The sequence below is a fragment of the Symphalangus syndactylus genome, chromosome 5, assembly GCF_028878055.3.
Source record: "Symphalangus syndactylus isolate Jambi chromosome 5, NHGRI_mSymSyn1-v2.1_pri, whole genome shotgun sequence".
In the NCBI taxonomy this organism is placed as follows: domain Eukaryota; kingdom Metazoa; phylum Chordata; class Mammalia; order Primates; family Hylobatidae; genus Symphalangus; species Symphalangus syndactylus.
In genome coordinates this window covers 117,339,401-117,358,169 of record NC_072427.2, presented here as the reverse complement: position 1 = coordinate 117,358,169, position 18,769 = coordinate 117,339,401, and the positions used below count along the sequence as shown (strand labels likewise).

Genomic DNA, 18,769 nt, shown 5'->3' with positions numbered 1-18,769 from the left:
TGTGGTCTGAAAATGTTAAATAGAAAATTTCAGAAATAATTCATCAGTTTTAGGCACGGCACAGTGGCTCACAACTGTAATCCCAGCACTTTGGGAGGTGGAGATGTGTGGATCACTTGAGGTCAGGAGTTCAAGAACAGCCTGGCCAACATGGTGAAACCGTCTCTACTAAAAATATGAAAATTAGCCGGGTGTGGTGGCGCGCGCCTATAGTCCCAGCTACTTAGGAGGCTAGGGGGGAGAATCACCTGAACCCAGGAGACAGAGGTTGCAGTGAGCTGAAATCGTGTCACTGCCCTCCAGCCTGGCTGACAATGCGAGATTCCATCTCAAATAATTAAGAAAAGAAATAATTCATAAGTTTTCAATTATATGCCTGTTCTGAGTAATGTGATGAAATAATGCAGTTCTGCTCCATCCCACATGGGATGTGAATCATCCTTTTATCGTGTATTTACACTACCCACCCATTAATCACCTAGTAGCAGTCTGTTAATCAGATATACTGTTATCCTACCACAGCGCTTGTGTTCAAGTATCCCTAAGATAAGGACTATTAAGGAGATTAAGTAACTTAATAATGACCCCAAAATACAATAGTGATGCTGGCATTTGGATATGCCAAAGAGAAGCTATAAAGTGCCTCCTTTAAGTGAAAGGGTGAAGGTTCTCAATAAGAGAAACAAAAGTATGCTGAGATTGGTAAGATCTATGGTAAGAAAAAACCTATACAGTGAGACTGTAAAGAAGGAAAAAGAAATTCATGCATAGTATGTATAGAATTATGTTCTATCCCTGGTTTCCAGCATCCACTGGGGGTCTTGGAACATATATCCTGAAGATAAGGGGGGACTACTGTAATCTAAAATACGATATAATCTTATCCCACCCGCCTTGAAAATTCTTCAGAGGTTCTCCATGTCCTACAGGACAAAATCTTTAGCATAAAATGGGGCCCTTCACGGTCTGCATCTCTTATCCTCCAGCACTACCCTGCTTCCTTAAAGCAGTGTTATCTTCACATCTCCAAATGACTTTCCTTTTAAGTGAAATTCCCTTTACTGTCTGCATAGCAAATTCTCATTTCTCTTCCAAAAGCTACTTTAAAAACTAAGTTCAGTTCAAAGGCCACCTCACTCAAGAAGCCTTTCCAAACATCTCCAGACAGCCTGAGGCCACCATGCCCCCATACCTTAATTTCATTTATTTACTTAGCTTCTGAGCTCCTTTGAAGCAAAAATTTTTCACTTGTCTCCTCAAGGCAGCCTCACCTTTGTTCATTATAGGACTAGATACCTGCTTAATGACTAAAGACACCAGAATCAGTCTCATTATTTTATAGACACATTATATTTATTCAGAAAGATTAAGTATTTCAAAGGTAAAAAGTGAAGCTAACATTTTAAGATTAGGTAAGTTTCATGTTACAGAATATAAAGATGAAAATGGATAAAAAATTATTATGAGGTACACACATTAGAATTTGACTTGCTCAGTTTGCCTCTTTGTGCCTCTACCTTTATCAAAGATAAGTACGTGACTAAGTATCATAACTAGGCTGGTACATGGAATGGACAAGTGAAACTAGGTGGGACATTAGAATTATTATATATGAGCTCTTCTGACTTCACAGTAAAATTTGTGTTGCTCACTCCTAGCTTCTGAAAGTGAATAAATACATAAAAGATTAAAGGAAAATAATTTCACTTAAGGTGATCTTCTCATATAAACTATAATGAAAAGAAACAAACTTGGCCAAAATAGGATTTTATATATTCTTAACTGATTTTTAAGATAAAAATTAAACCATTTGCTCAAGTCAAAGTGATTAGATTATAATGAAATGTTCCATTTGTAACAGCTAATAATTTTTAGACTCCATCTTTCAATTTATTCTGAATTCTCTCAGTGGCAATAAAGCACAGCTCTTAGAAACCGTAACCTTCTAAGAAACTCATCAAATCCTAAAAATGCTATCCAATCTACAAATGTTACAAACTACTGTAATGACACGGTTTTATGTAAACCGACCTGGGTCCATATGGAGGGGAAAAAGTGTGACCAAAGAAGTGTCTATATATATATTCATCCAACTTCTCAAATACTCCATCATTATCTACTTGATATTCCTTCATGTTTCTAAGATAATCTTTAACATCATTAACAAAGTCAGTGAAGAGCTTCTGATCATGTATAAAGACACCATTTAGGAAAAACTTATTGATGAACTGATCAAGTTCGTTCCAGTGACAAAAAGTATCCAGTTCTTTTAACATGTACCTTTGAATTATCTGTCTAAATTCATCCATCCTTACAGGATTCACCACTGTGTTAAAAAGGCTCATGGACTCTTGTTGAGCACAATCAAATACACCAAAACAAGCCTTTCTGAAAGAATGAGAATTTTCTCTACAATCATGCCCAGGACTGCATTTCTTCGAATTTGTATTTTTTCTGAATTCTTTAAAGTGAACTGGCTTTTCTTTCCTTCCATCATTTTGCATAGTAGGGCCTCTATTATGATGGTTTTCTGTAGGTGCCTTATACTGTGGATGTAAATAGTCACTAAAAACTGTTCTTGGTTTTTCAGCTGCTTCTTTTGTAGCACCATATCTTTTATTACCCTTTTCATCAAAGATATTCTTGGTGGTATCTTTAAAATGTCTGAAAGTGGATTTAACTGAGTCTGAGAATTTTTTCAGATTTTCCTTCACAGCTTCTTTAGCCTGCTTAATTTTCTCTTTATGATGCCTTACAAACTCCTTGGTAGAATTCTTCATGGCATCAAATGTTTCCTTAACTGAACCCAAAAGTGTTTCCTTTGACTTATTTTTAGCCCTGTGGTTTCCTCTGCCCCCTTTCTTTTTTCCATCCGTTTCTTGTTTTCCACTTTGATCTTTTGCTTCAACATACAATCTTTCCCACAAATCAGAACGCTGCTGTTCGAAGGTTAGCTTCCGTTCCAGCTCAGTGAGTCTTTCCCGTAAGATTGCTATTTCCTTTTTTTCAGTATATACATTGGGAGAATCTGACTTGCCATGTAACTGACTACCACTGAACTGCTGGAGCTCCCCTCTTAAAGCCGTAGTTACTAGTCGTTCTCTCTCCAGTTCCCTCTTTAACATCTTTGCTTCTGCCAACAGAGTCTCCCTTTGACTGAGAAAGCTGTGTTTTTTCTGCTTTTCCTCTTCCAAATGCTGCTTAAGTTTCTGATTTTCTTTAACTAATTCAGTACTTGTCCCTTTATCTTCCAGTATTCTAATCTGTTCTCTTAGTTTGTTTAACTCTTCCTGTAATGAGGATAAGGCTTTTTCTTCCTTCTCCAGGGATACTCTTAAATACTGATTTTCTGTAGCAAGGTTCGTTTTCTGAGTTTCAAAGGACATCTTCTCTGCTTCAGTAAGTGTCCAACACCTTGCAAGATTTTCTTTCAATGACTACATTTTTTTTTGAAAGAGAAGAAGTAAAATGTCAAGTGCTTTAAAAGCTGAATTTAAATCTTTAAGATATAATACCCCATAAGCTTTTGTGTCTTTACTTCTACAGATACTACCCCTCAGGTAGTATTTTCAATAGTATAAACATTGGGAAATACACGGTTCATATGCAACACAGCAGAGCTACATCAAATTGAGAACTATAGCATGGCGGAAGAATTTTTTTTTTTTTTTTGAGATGGAGTCTCACTCTGTCGCCCAGACTAGAGTGCAGTAGCGCAATCTCGGCTCACTGCAACCTCTGCAAAGCGACTCTCCAACCTCCCAAAGTGCTGGCATTACAGGCATGAACCACCGTGCCCGGCTGGAAGAATTTAAAAGACAGAAAGTTAGCTAGAGCTTGCAGGACTAAAGGCTTTTCTGAATCGGGAAGATAAATTACCTTTTATAAAAGGTAAAATTATTAGCTGGGCGTGGTGGCTCATGCCTGTAATCCCAGCACTTTGGGAGGCTGAGGTGGGTGGATCACGAGATCAAGAGATCGAGACCATCCTGGCCAACGTGGTGAAACCCCGTCTCTACTAAAAATACAAAAATTAGCTGGGCATGGTGGCATGCGCCTGTACTCCCAGCTACTCGGGAGACTGAGGCAGGAGAATCGCTTGAACCCAGGAGGCAAATGTTGCAGTGAGCCGAGATCGCACCACTGCACTCCGGCCTAGCGACAGAGTGAGACTCTGTCTCAAAAAAATAAACAAATAAAAAATAAAAGTAAAATTACATCGAGAGCTGACTTAGGGCTTCAAAAATTGTACTCAGTGTACCCTTCAAAGGATGAAATTCTAACAATCTTAGTCCTATTTGAAACATTTTAGTCCTATGCAATTAACATTTCTAAGTAAGTACAGACAAGCCAGAAATTCTATAAGCATGTTAGAAGACAGACTGAATCTTGAACATCTATAACTAACTTATCCAATTTTATGGTAAACTTTTGAAGTGACTGTCACTCAGATTACAGCAGTTCTGTAATCTGTACAGATTAATATAACTCTGAAGATTAATCTATAGATTACTATAACTGAAAGTCAGCACCCGTGGTAGAAATCATGGTCAATTTGGCTTATAGAATTTTACTGCTTCGATAAGGGTATCCTTGACTGATTTGAATTTTCTTTCAAACATATGCATTAGTAACAAAATTTAACCAAAAACAGTCAAAACTTAAACAATATGGTTTAATAGGTTCTTACAGCATTATACATCGAATTAAAAATATCTTATGTATAAATCTGCAAAATGATACTTAAATTTGGCTTAATTTATCACAAATGTTATGGTTACCCCATTTGAGTCAGAGCAGTCAATTACCTGGATTCAGAAACAAGAAAAAAAAAACTCCTTAAAGAGAATGACACTATTTTACACTTGAAAAATAACTATCTGAAATGACTGCTTCACTTTCTGGCTCATTAATCTTCAGAGAACAAATAAAGATTTAAAATTTAATCACAGTCATTTTATCTGCTCTACCTGTATGAGAGAAAAGAAGTTTCTTCTACCCAACAGCAGGGGACTGTGGAGTAGAAGAGACTGATGCACTGGTGTGGCATAATCTTGAAATGCACAAGCACAGGAAGCCACAGGATGAAAGAAGAGTACAGCATTCCTCACGCAGGAAATATGATGTTGACATAAGCAGATCCTGACCAGGTCTTCCAAAGAGCTTCAAAATCTATCTGATCCACACTTAACAGCCAGAAACAAGAGATCTGCAAAAACTGGCTCTCTAGCTGGGCACAGTGGCTCAATCCTTTAATCCCAGTATCTTGAGGCCAAGGAGGGAGGATCACTTGAACCCAGAAGTTCCAGAATAGCCTGGGCAACATAGTGAGACCCCATCTCTATGAAAAATTTAAAAACCAAGTTGGACATGGTGGCGTATGCTTGTAGTCGCAGCTACTTGAAAGGCTAATAAGCCAGGAAGATTGCTTGAGCCCAGGAAGTTAAGGCAGCAGTGAGCCATGATCGCACCACTGCACTCCAGCCTGGGCAATAAGAACGAAACCCTGTCTCTTAAAAAACAAAAACAAAAACAAAAACAAAAAAAACAGGCCAGGCGCAATGACTCAACACCTGTGATCCCAGCACTTTGGGAGGCCGAGGCAGGCAGATTACCTGAGGTCAGGAGTTCAAGACCAGCCTGGCCAACATGGTGAAACCCCATCTCTACTAAAAATGCAAAAAATGAACCGGGCATGGTGGAGGGAGCCTGTAATCCCAGCTACTTGGGAGACTGAGGCAGGAGAATCACTTGAACCCAGGGGGCAGAGGTTCCAGTGAGCTGAGATCACCCCACTGCACTCCAGCCTGGGCAACAGAGCAAGGCTCCATCTCAGAAAAAAAAAAAAAAAAACCCCAAACCCAAACCAAACTACAACCTCTCTCTAGAGATTTATGCGTGGTGAGTTTTCCAAAAGCCAATGTTATCCTATGGAACCAGAAAACATTGTGGTGAAGAAGAAAATGGCATCTTCTAATATAGGTAGGAAAAACTGAACTATTTATAATTAACTTCAGAAGTACCTCCCTGTGTCTACAGCCATAAAACCCTGAATGCAGCCAATCTCCTCTGATGGCAGAAGCTAGGCAGGGTCTGGCCTGGTTAGTACCTGGATGGGAGAAGTACCTCCCTGAAAGATACAATTTAGTTACAAAGTAGTATTTTTGTCTTTTCAAGAAATATAACCTATAAGGGAAGCATACATAAAGTGTGAGAATTGGGGGTGGAAAAATGGAGGAAAAAACAATAGCTTACTTTTCTTTCCTTTTCCTTTTTTTTTGAGACTCAGTCTTCCTCTGTGGCCCAGGCCGGAGTGCAATAGCGTGATCTCAGCTCACTATAACCTCTGCCTCTGCCTCCCAGATTCGAGGAATTCTTGTGCCTAAGCCTCCCAAAAAGCTGGGATTACAGGTATGTGCCACCACACCCGGCTAATTTTTGTATTTTTAGTAGAGACAAGGTTTCACCATATTGGCCAGGCTGGTCTTGAACTCCTGGGCTCAAGTAATCCACCTACCTCAGCCTCCCAAAGTCACCAACTTTGGGAATTTGGGAGGTTGCCACCACACCCAGACATAGCTTGTTTTTCTACCCTGAGTTTCTCTCTATATCCTTCCTAGGAAAAAACTAGATAGGAGATCAGCTATTTTGCTGATCCTCATAAACCCACAGAGGTGTTAGGTAATGACAGAATGGACAGTACAGTCCTGTGACACGAGATCTAGGTGAGTTATAGGCAGAAAAACATAACGTGCTCTCCCTTCCATCAGAATAAAAAAAACAATGGAAAGGAATGGCTATGTCCCCTGATCAAGAGAAGATCTTAGAGAGGTTATAAAACCACAACTCTCCTCTTTCCCTCCTGCCGACTGAAAATGTTTGCTTCGCTCTGTGAAAATAATGTTAATAAGAATGTCTATATACACATATAAAATGTCACTTATAAAAGATGTTAACTATAAAATAGCAGCTAGGGATAAGAGTTCTTAAGTCAAATCCTTAGAATCAATTAATTAGCTCTCCCAAACAAAACAAAACAAAAAAAGGCCATGGCCGGGCATGGTGGCTAACACCTGTAATCCCAGCTCTTCAGGAGATTGAGGTGGGTAGACAGAGGTCAGGAGTTCGAGACCAGCGTGGCCAACATAGTGAAACCCCGTCTCTACTAAAAATACAAAAAAATTAGCTGGGCGTAGTGGCGCACACCTGTAATCCCAGCTACGTGGGAGGCTGAGGCACAAGAATCACTTGAACCCAGGAGGTGGAAGTTGCAGCAACCTGAGGTTGCACCACTGCACTCCAGCCTGGGCAACAGAGCGAGACTCCATCTCAAATAAACAAACAAACAAACAAAAACAAACTAGCTCTGCCAGTTGCTACCTTGAGAAAGTCACTTAACTTTTCTAAACCTCTTTCCCACCTATAAAATTTAGTAATTGCTTAATTCACATGTTGTGAGAATAAGAGAAATACTCTATATGGTGCACTCATGACAATCACTAGGACACACTAAGTACCCGTACTCAATTCAATAATGATCAGCATTATTACTGATTTACTAATCTGCACTAATAAGCACAATAAGCTCTAACTAATAAGCAAAATAATTACTAACAATTATTTTAAATATTTGTTAGTGGCACATACCTTATAATCTATAGAAGATTCTTGTTCCTGCTGACACTGGGAAAGATAATCCTTCATATCATTCAATTCATCTTCATGTATCTTTCTGACTAACTGTTGACGCTTCTGAATCTGAATTGTGCCTAAAATAAATATTTTTATTAAGGGTATGTAACAAAAATATTATCATTAAATGTTGTACATATTTTTAATATTGGTAATCTGCATATGAGCTATGTAATCTTTTTTTTTTTTTTTTTGAGAAAGAGTCTTGCTCCGTCGCCCAGGCTGGGTTTTGGGTACGATCTCAGCTCACTGCAACCTCTGCCTCGCTGGTTCAAGCAATTCTCGTGACTCAGCTTCTTGAGTGGCTGGGACTACACGCAAGCGCCACCAGGTCCAACTAAATTTTTTATAGAGACAGGGTTTTGCCATGTTGGCCAGGCTGGTCTCAAACTCCCGGCCTCAAGTGATCCACCCACCTTGGCTTCTCAGAGTGCTGAGATTACATGTGTGAGCCACTGTTCCTGGCCATAACCTATGTAATCTTGACAATCATTTCATTCAGAGTATCAGCATTTCACCGTTCTTTAAAAATTCTGATTACATAAATAAAGAATAAATAACTGAGGCTGGGCACGGTGGCTCATGCCTGTAATCCCAGCACTTTGGGAGGCCAAGGCAGGTAGATCATTTGAGGTCAGGAGTTCAGGACCAGCCTGGCCAACATGGTGAAACCCCATCTCTACTAAAAATAAAAATAAAATAAAATAAAAAAAGAAAAGTAAGTGAAAGCCCATGATCAATCATTCATCAAATGGTGGTGAACGTTAACGTAATATAAGTAAGGCCAAGTAGGCTAGTTCTTAAAAACATTTATTTACATATACCCAGGAACATTTAAGCAGTTCACTATCTTTTGTATTAAAACATACAGGCCAGTCCATATGGCTCTAACCAAGAGAACAATTTATGTAATGTTCTTATCTTACTATATTGAAGGCACTCAGCTTTGTTGTTTTGGGGGTTATCTTTTAAGTACAAAAAGTGTTTCAGCCTCCCTTATACAGAGAAATGAACAAACCCTGGTATTTTTTCACAGGTCGTAAGTCAATAAGGAAAAATGAAAACCATTTTTTTTTTTAATATTTTGCCTTAAGGATACAACAAAGCCCAAAAAGTACAGCACAGAAAATAATTGGCTAATGGTGATTGTGCACCATTCTCAAGGCCAAATTTGTTAAGAATTCTGCAATGGTTAAATCTGTACTGGAGTAGCACTGTCCTTATCCCAACAGTGATAAAAGAATTGGACAGGCACAGTAGCTCACGCCTGTAATCCCAGCACTTTGGGAGGCCAAAGCAGATGGATCACCTAATGTCAGGAGTTCGAGACCAGCCTGACCAACATGGAAAAACCCTGTCTCTACTAAAAGTACAAAATTAGCCAGGGAGTGGTGGCGCATGCCTGTAATCCCAGCTACTCGGGAGGCTGCGGCAGGAGAATCGCTTGAACCTGGGAGGCGGAGGTTGTGGTGAGCCGAGATCGCGCCACTGCACTCCAGCCTGGGCAACAAGAGCAAAACTCCGTCTCAAAAAAAGAATCTTAAACCAACTAGGATTCTTCATATTTTCACCCTAAAAATCAAAATGTTACTTTACTCAGACATGCTGTTCACATGCTTCATGTATAGGGGGAAAAAACCACGAAATCAAAAATAAGGCAAAATGCAGTTAGCAACCTTAACATTACATCTACTGAGTATAGATACTATAGAATTTTACAAAGAAAGGATGCAATGATCGCTATTTCTTCCCTTACCGCTATAAAAATTATTTTAAATGTCTTCAATACATCTTGAAAAACACCAAAAACAACTTTTGCCAATTTACAGATAACTGTTACATATTCTAGCTATGATATTCTGTGTTAGAATTCATTTCCTCTCTTTACATTTCTCAATTTATAGAAGCATGGCAAGCTTGTTTCAAAATCACTAAGCAGAAGCCCAGATTTTTTTCAAATGTTGAAGGAAATTTATCTATAGTTCCCAGAGTAACAGAAAACTTCTGCAATTTCTATTTCAAACTGCTAAGAAGATTAATTCCTTTGCCCACTGGAAAATAATCTAAAACTGTGTTGAGGTCTAAATTCAAGATAGTATATATAGCATATGCTTGATTACTGTCTTAATGTGGCCTTTTACAGTATTACTGACTAATCACTTGGGGGTTTTTCCTACACCTTCAGCTGCCTAAAGTCTTATCCTCAAGATACAATCTTTGGCCTAGTCATGTCTACAAATGCTGCTTATTTTACCATGTTGCACCACTGTCAGATTTTGCTATCACTCCTATTAAGAATTCCAAGCTACAGATCTTGTCCTAACTTCTCATCAGAGCTTCTAGCCAACACATCCAGCTGCGTAGGGGACCTCTTTGTAGGGTGGGGAAAAAAAAAAAAAATCAAACCTCAACACCTGCCCCAAACCAAATTTGTCTAGAACAAACTTGGGTAAAACCAAACCAAACTGTGCTTACCATCTATTTATCATCTGGCAAAACTTCCCCAGTAACCCCAACTCCAAAAGTGAAGCAGGTAGCACATTTCCTACAATTTAATAAACTGCCATTATTTTCCATTATTCCTTCAATGTCCCTTATTCCATTCCCACTGTTATTCCAATTGTCAAGGTCCTCCTCACCAAATATCCGGATTATAGAACTCTTAACTGACTATTCTACATTTTCCCATACCACTTTTTCCACACCAGCAAAAAGTTCTAGCACTTTTTTCTCTAACCTGATAGCAGGTTACTCAATAAATCAAACTTTCCTGTCTAGATTCTAAGACGTTTTACAATACACAGTTGACCCTTGAGCAACGTGAGTTTGAACTACATGGGAGGATGCAAAATCCAGGTATATGGAGAGGTGACTTTTCATACATGTGAGGTCCGCAGTCAAGGGACTTTAGTATGTATGGATTTTGGTATGGGGGTGCATCCTGGAACCCATCCCTCATGTACATAAAGGGATGACTATAATAGCACCCCACCTATTCCATTATTTCTAAATACCTACACTCTGCTGTAGTCCAAGCAGTCTTCTCACTGCTCCCAAACCCAAGATTACTTCTTCCTCAGGTTATCAGATTCTCTATCGCTGGAATGTTCCACCTTCCCTTGAGTCTACCATAAACTTACGATGATTAGACACAACTTAAATCTTACCACCTCCAGGATAATTCAGTAAGTGTATCCTTTGAGCTGTAATTCATTCTGTGCTCTATAACTTAGCATCTAGATATCTTGTTATATGATAGTCTGCCGAAGAGCCAGGTAGTCTATCAATACTTAAAGCAACTCGAGGAGAAAACCAAATCAATTGAACTCCATTGATGATTTGGAATGTTGACAGCCACAAGCAAATGTAAGAATAAGAAAGACTGCTTTCTCATGAAACTTTTTAATAAAACTTCTGGAAGCATTTTCAGAACCAAATACCTGGAGTACACTGCTTCACTATCCTTAGTCATGCTAGCTTTCTCTTCCCTGCAGTATAGATCTGCCAATTCAAATTTGTATGGCACCAGGGCTGGCAAATGCAGAATGATTCAATTAGTAATATGGTATTGTTAAATTATTATAAAGCGGGCCAGGCACGGTGGCTCATGCCTATAATCCCAGCACTTTGGGAGGCCAAGGCAGGCGGATCACTTGAGGTCAGGAGTTCGAGACCAACCTGGCCAACAGGGCGAAACCTCATCTCTTCTAAAAATACAAAAATTAGCCAGGCGTGCTGGCGGACGCCTGTAATGCTAGCTACTCGGGAGGCTGAGACAGAAGGATCGCTTGAACCTGGGAGACGGAGGTTGCAGTGAGCCAAGATCGCACCACTGCATTCCAGCCTGGGGAACACAGCAAGACTCTGTCTCAAAAAAAATAAAATTGTTAAGTGAATGAATGACTATGGGATGCAATGACTGACTTTACGGTGAATAGGAAATTCAAAACGGCTCTGAAATCAACTCCAAAGAATGTTGAGATCAGTGCTGAAATTTAAAAAATGTGACGTCTTGCCAGGCGCAGTGGCTCACGCCTGTAATCCCAGCACTTTGGGAGGCCAAGGTGGGCAGATCACCTGAGGTCGGGAGTTCGAGACCAGCCTGACCAACATGGAGAAACCCCGTCTCTACTAAAAATACAAAATTAGCTGGGCCTGGTGGTGCATGCCTGTAATCCTAGATACTCGGGAGGCTGAGGCAGGAGAATTGCTTGAACCCGGGAGGCAAAGGTTGCGGTGAGCCGAGATCACGCATTGCACTCCAGCCTGGGCAACAAGAGCAAAACTCCGTCTCAAAAAAAAAAACAAAAAAAGTGATGTCTTTTAAGTAGTGACTTGGAAAAGTCATTTAGGTTACGTCTTGTATAATTCAACTAATCTCATTACTATGTAGGCCTACTTCATAATATATTATCCAGGCTTTTCATAGTCTGAAAAGGCTAAGATGAAGTAAAGGACAATGTTTTATTAATTAACTATTAAGGTAAATTTCACTAATAACCAAAATCCTACATAACAGAGAAGTAACTTCTCATTTTGAAAGCACTCCTGTAAAATTATTTTTCTACAAAATATTCAAAGGTTATGTAAATGGTGAAGTTTTAATGCAATTTGGATTAACACTTTAAATCACTATCCAATTTTTTTTGAAGTAAGAAAAAAAGATTAAGATAAGATCTTCTCCATTGTTAACCTCATGTTTACTTGTGGAGGGAAAATCATACTCAAATACATATGGATTAATTTGTTTCGGCTAGATGGTCTATAAAGGTAAATATATATTTCAAATCAAATCTTATTACAACAAATTTCAAGAAAGGATACAAATAATAGTATCTCAGTATTAAATTCAAGCAGGTATCCATTAGAAGTCTAAATACATATTTTTATTAATACAAATACAAGAAATACATCTTGCAAGCTCTGACTTTAAACAGGTATTGTCGGCCGGGCGCGGTGGGTCAAGCCTGTAATCCTAGCACTTTGGGAGGCCAAGGTGGGCGGATCACGAGGTCAGGAGTTTGAGACCATCCTGGCCAACATAGTGAAACCCTGTCTCTACTAAAAACACAAAAAAAATTAGCAGGGCGTGGTGGCGGGTGCCTGTAGTCCCAGCTACTCGGGAAGCTGAGGCAGGAGAATGGCTTGAACCCGGGAGGCGGAGCTTGCAGTGAGCCGAGATGGTGCCACTGCACTCCAGCCTGGGGGACAGAGCCAGACTCTGTTTTAAAAAAAAAAAAAACAAAAAACAAAAAACAAAAACAAAAAAAAACAGGTATTGTCTTCATTAAGTTTATTCTAACATTACACTATGTTGAATAATATATCTTTTCCACAAATCCACATAAGGTACATGTAATTCTTCAATCTTTGCATAAGAAATACATTTTTTGTTTCTTGTTTTTTTTTTTTTTTTGAGACAGAGTCTCACTTTGTCGCCCAGGCTGGAGTGCAGTGGCATGATCTCAGCTCACTGCAAGTTCCACCTCCTGGGTCCACGCCATTCTTCTGCCTCAGCCTCCCCAGTAGCTGGGACTACAGGTGCCCGCCACCACGCCTGGCTAATTTTTTGTATTTTTAGTAGAGACGGGGTTTCACCGTGTTAGCCAGGATGGTCTCGATATCCTGACCTCGTGATCCGCTCGCCTCGGCCTCCCAAAATGCTGGGATTAGAGGTGTGAGCCACCACACCCGGTCAAGAAATACATTTTTCAAAGGAACTAGCAAAATGAAAAGTTAAGACTGTGGATTATGCAGGCAAAAAAATCTAAAAGTAGTTAATATAAAGCAAGCTAAAATTTGGGAAGTTGACAAGATCTAAGACATTTCCTTTAAAAGTGTCTCTACCCCAAATTCCAATATAGCAAAGAGAGTCAAAGTTCAGGTTTCAAATACTCCAGTCATTGTACAAACACATACCTTAAATAAGAGACTCAGGCCAGGTGCGGTGGCTCATGCCTGTAATCCCAGCTCTCTGGGAGGCAGAAGGGGGTGGATCACCTTAGGTCAAGAGTTCAAGACTGGCCGGGTGCGGTGGCTCACGCCTGTAATCCCAACACTTTGGGAGGCCGAGGCGGGTGGATCACAAGGTCAGGAGATTGAGACCAGCCTGGCCAAGATGGTGAAACCCCATCTCTACTAAAAATACAAAAAAATTAGCTGGGCGTGGTGGCAGGCACCTATAGTCCCAGCTACTCAGGAGGCTGAGGCAGGAGAATCACTTGAACCCAGAGGCAGAGGTTGCGTTGAGCCGAGGTCGCACCACTGGACTCCAGCCTGGGCGAAAGAGTGAGACTCCATCTCAAAAAAAAAAAAAAAAAGGAGTTCGAGACCAGCCTGGCCAACATGGCAAAACCCCGTCTCTACTACAAGTACAAAAAAATTAGCAGGCATGGTGGCGGGCGCCTGTTATCCCAGCTACTCCGGACGCTGAGGTAGGAGAATTGCTAGAACCCTGGGGGTGGAGTTTGCAGTGAGCTAAGATCGTGCCACTGCACTCCAGCCTGGGCGACAGAGTGGGACTCCGTCTTCAAATAAAAAAGGAGAGATTCAATGGGTGAGGCTCCTAAATGAAAAAGTAACACCAATAGAATACCTTCCTCTTCTCACCCAAAAGGCATTTAAAGGCTTTGAATTGATAAGATAATCAACACATATAAACAGTATCAATCATAATAAAGAGCAAAGTATAAGAATAAAGATGACAAACTCTCAATTCATGTGAATCACAGAAGCAACAATGAAAGTTACAAAGTATGATACTTACATGAAACCTCAAAGTAGAAATAATGAACACTTATTATTTACACATTTCAAATGTAACTATTTCAACTGGGATTTAAATAATCTTCCTAATAAAGTCACACTTCAACTTAGTTTAACTGTGATTCTAAATGTAAATGATTTGCCTCATGGTGAGCATTTCAGATTTTTAATCTTCCAATCTTTTAACTTTAAAAGAGTCACAAACATATATGGTTATTATCCTTACATTTCTTAATAACTACTACCTTATTTAAATAAAAAGCTTTGTGAAATAGGCAGCACCCACTTTCCCGAATGAGAAAACTGAGGCTCAAACAGGCTTCAAGTTTTCAAGGCCATACATTTAATAATGGCACTGAAAACAGATTCCAAGAGTCTTCACTCTTAAGTTCCTCTACACTATCCCCTCAGGTTATGTATAACACATTTTTGAATACTTACCATAGAAATGTCCAAATCCCATGCTGATTGCAATCACCAAAGCAAGTATAACACACTTATTGAGACCACTACTGAACTGACGTTTACTCAACTCCTTAGAAGGTTCAGTTTCGTGTTCAGCAACTAGCCGGTCTTCAGATTCTGAAGTAGAAACAGTCTTCTTCCTAGCACGGCGTCGTCTAAAGGCAGGACTGGGCTGATTACTGGTTTCATCACTACTTGATTCATCGTCACTAGGCTGAGATGAAAATACTATTAAGAAAAAAGTTGACATTTAGCAATTCAAAATCTTGGAAAAGCTTTCCCAGTAAAAATTATTTAGAATAATAATCAATGCCATCCCTTACATGCCTTTCTACATAAGATAGCCAAAAACAAAAACCAAACAACATAAACAAAAACACGGGTTTTCAACTCATCAACATAAAGCCAAAACATAAAGCATTTCAAATGTGATACACAAGAATCTGTTAATCATACTATTTGGTGCTTTGAGAGCCTATCTGTTTTTTTATTTAACCCTCCTCGCCTTATAGTTTACACTATTAGAACAATCCTTCATTCACATAGCCTCAAGTTTCATTGCTGGCCAGGAGCAGTGGCTCACGCCTGTAATCCCAGCACTTTGGGAGGCCGAGGCAGGCAGATCACCTGAGGTCAGGAGTTCGAGATCAGCCTGGCCAACATGGCGAAACCCCTTCTCTACCAAAAATACAAAAATTAGCCGGGCATGGTAGTGCACCTATAGTCCCAGCTACTTGGGAGGCTGAGGCAGGAGAACCACTTGAACCCGGGAGGTGGAGGTTGCAGTGAGCTGAGATCCTGCCACTATACTCCAGACTGGGAGACAGAGCAAAACTCTGTCTCAAAAGAAACAAAATTTCATTGCTATTACAGGTATAAACAAGTATTATTTCTGGAAAGAAAAAAAAATACTCTCTGTCTCTTCATTCAGTTTCAAAGAGGTAATTTAAGTGCAACTATTTAAGGAACACAGGAAAGTACACAAGCATTTCCTGTGACTTATAAAGTAAAATAACTACCAAAAGTTTCCTTGGGTGTATCTGGTCTCTAGTTTCATTTCCAACCTAATTAGCCCACGATCAAGGTTCAAAGCACTGTATTTTAACATAGGTTTCCAGAAGTCAGATGAGCCCTTCCCTTCGACTGCCACTCTTACTAGAAGGTTATTAATTTTACCCTCTAGTAAATATGTCAGCATGAGGAAGTGACACAACAGCTATCTCCGATATTAAGGACTATTCTGGTGCTGCTCCTTTATGAAAATAATAGTAGAGAAAAACAAACTAGTGGGGAAAATTTGCACAAGAAATCCCAAGTCCAGGAAACAAATTTCCTGGAAAAAAATCACCTTCAGTTTTTTCCAAATGCGTAATTTCTTAACACTGCTCCTTATGTCAACAAACTATATGTTGACACAGAAGCTTCAATTACTCAGAAATAATTTCCACAAGCTACTTAGAGGAAAAGCACTAAAAATAAGGATAAAATATGAACTCCAATACAAAGAGCTCTAAAACAACAAACATTCATGCTCCAGAAAAGCAAAAACAGTTCTTCAGAAGACAGGATATCCATGCCACAGGAAAGCTGGTGATTTAGGTTAGGCAATATTTTTCAGAGATGGATCATGGAGTATTCAGTTCACTTTCACACTTACAACAATAAACACAAAGACAGAAGGCACTACTGAAATGAATGAATATTCCTAATATTTAGTGATACAGATGCCACTGAGAGATCTTTTTGGTCATGACCCTTATGCCCATCATGTTTATCTGGTTATTCTTGATCACTAGTTTTTCAAAGATGCCGTCGCCTCAGGTGTGAGGTTATATTTCTTGGACAAAGAGAAAGAAAGGAAGACTTAAACAAAGCATTACATAATACAAAGGCATTCATGATCACGGTTAGAGTATTTAAGTCAGGCTTTCCGACATAAAATTAAGATAGGTAAATGTAAAAACAAACCATTTGTAAAACTTATTTAAATAATTGTTCAATTCTACATTACCTTCATTATATATTCTAACAAAACAGCCTAACCCATATTAATATATTCATGTCCTTATCTAATGCTTCCAACTTTTTTAACCCATACATATAATAGCTGAAATATTTTGATTTTTAACTTCTTTTAAAAAAGCTTAATTTGGCCCATAGATGCAAGCAATGCAAAGGCATGCAATAAGCTTGGCCAGCTCCTTTACAAGAGATTCTGAACACCTGTTTAGAGTATCGCGGATGACAACAGGTATCTTTAAAGCACTCGGTAAATAGTAAATGTGACTAGGCACACTCAGCTCTAGAGAAGCTGGTCAGATTTAGTCACACCACCTTGGAAAGCGAGTTGGCTAGGAACATGGTGTTTCAGCTGATCATCCCATCCCCATATGCACTCAGGAATCTTCCACAGCTTCTCCCACCACCTTTCTTTTGTGAATAAACAGGAAAAAAAGATGCATAAAGCTATATTATGAAGACTAAAAAGAAAAAAAAGAATTAAAAATACTTAATTATCACTTAACATTGTTATCCATACTAAATTAAAATGTAATAGCCATGCCTTCTTAAAAACACACACAATACAAACTTGTCTACACTACCAACTTTGCTTTTTGTCAGGGAAGAGAGTTCATATAGAGGAAGCAGGTAGTGTTCTTAACCCAACAGAACGTACATTGCCACAAGAATGTAAGTCAGGAGAAGAAAAAATTGAAGTTGAAATCCTTAAGGATGAAGAAAGGGAAAGGAAAAAACAAAATTAAGCAATGGCTAGCACAAAATTAACAAACTAAAAGGGAAAAACAAAAACTATTTTTTTTTTTTTTGAGACGGGGTCTCCCTCTAGTGCCCAGGCTGGAGTGCAGTGGCGCAATTTTGGCTCACTGCAACCTCCGCCTCCTGGGTTCAAGAGATTCTCCTGCCTCAGCCTCCAGAGTAGCTGAGATTACAGGCCCGCGCTACCACAGGCAGCTAATCCCAAGTAGCTGGGATTACAGGCGCCTGGCTAAATTTTGTATTTTCAGTAGAGAAGGGTTTTTGCCATGTTGGTCAGGCTGGTCTCAAACTCCTTACCTCAGGTAATCTGCCTGCCCCAGTCTCCCAAAGTGCAGGGATTACAGGCATGAGCCAAAGTGCCCGGCCCCAAAACAAAAACTGTTGGCAACTGGTTTATATGTAGTGTTTTCAGTATAGTCCAAAATTTCGTCTTTAAACATTTGGTTTATTGAAACAGTATCTTTACGAGGAATAACAATGGGTAAAAATACAGTTAATCAAATATTCCTCTTAACTCAGTCCACAAAAATCTCAAGTCAGAATTCAGAAAGAAGATAAATATGAGAAGAATGGGCTTAGAAGTATACAACTTCCTGAAAAAAGTTAACATGTAACTTCTTTGTTTTTTTGAGATGGTGCTGGGATCACAGGCGTGAGCCACCACGCCCGGTAACAGAATGTAGTTCCTTTTATGTCCATGTCAGTTTCCTATATAGCTGACCATTCTATAATACTCCGGCTTCAATTTGACTTTTCTGGGCCATGAATATTCTCGAATTAAACCAGAGGCAGGAAAGGAAGGGGGGGGGAAAACTACCTGAATACAACACAAATCCTGGAGTTTAAAAAAATAATAAAAAAATTTGATGACTAACAAGGATTCTAAAATCAATTGCAATACCCCTCCGTAAATACAGATACTATGAATGCTATTCGAACAAGGGCTGAAGTTTTCCTCTGACCACCAAGAATGTCACATGAATATTCAAATAGCTGGATAAAGTGTTTTCACGTTCATGTTTATAGGCAAACCACTGATATACTAACTGAAAATAACTTCTCATTAAAT

The 18,769-nt window shown here is 39.3% G+C and overlaps 1 protein-coding gene across 9 annotated transcripts in view; it reads right to left on the bottom strand.

The window, feature by feature from the left end:
* Positions 1–18,769, bottom strand: part of CCPG1 (cell cycle progression 1) — a 56,863-nt gene that overhangs the window by 2,253 nt on the left and 35,841 nt on the right. For 5 of the 9 annotated variants that reach the window (XR_010120804.1, XM_055279206.2, XM_063639397.1 and 2 more), the window contains exons 6-8: positions 14,899–15,150; positions 7,648–7,769; positions 2,032–3,437 (exon numbers count right to left, since the gene is read on the bottom strand). Coding sequence is in view for 8 of the 9 variants with exons in the window: in XM_055279206.2 (XP_055135181.1) it covers positions 2,032–3,437; positions 7,648–7,769; positions 14,899–15,150 (1,780 nt within the window). In the remaining variant the exon portion in view is untranslated. The remainder of the gene's footprint in view (positions 1–2,031; positions 3,438–7,647; positions 7,770–14,898; positions 15,151–18,769) is intronic. The other 4 variants (XM_055279209.2, XM_063639399.1, XM_063639400.1 and 1 more) reach the window with 2 other exon arrangements.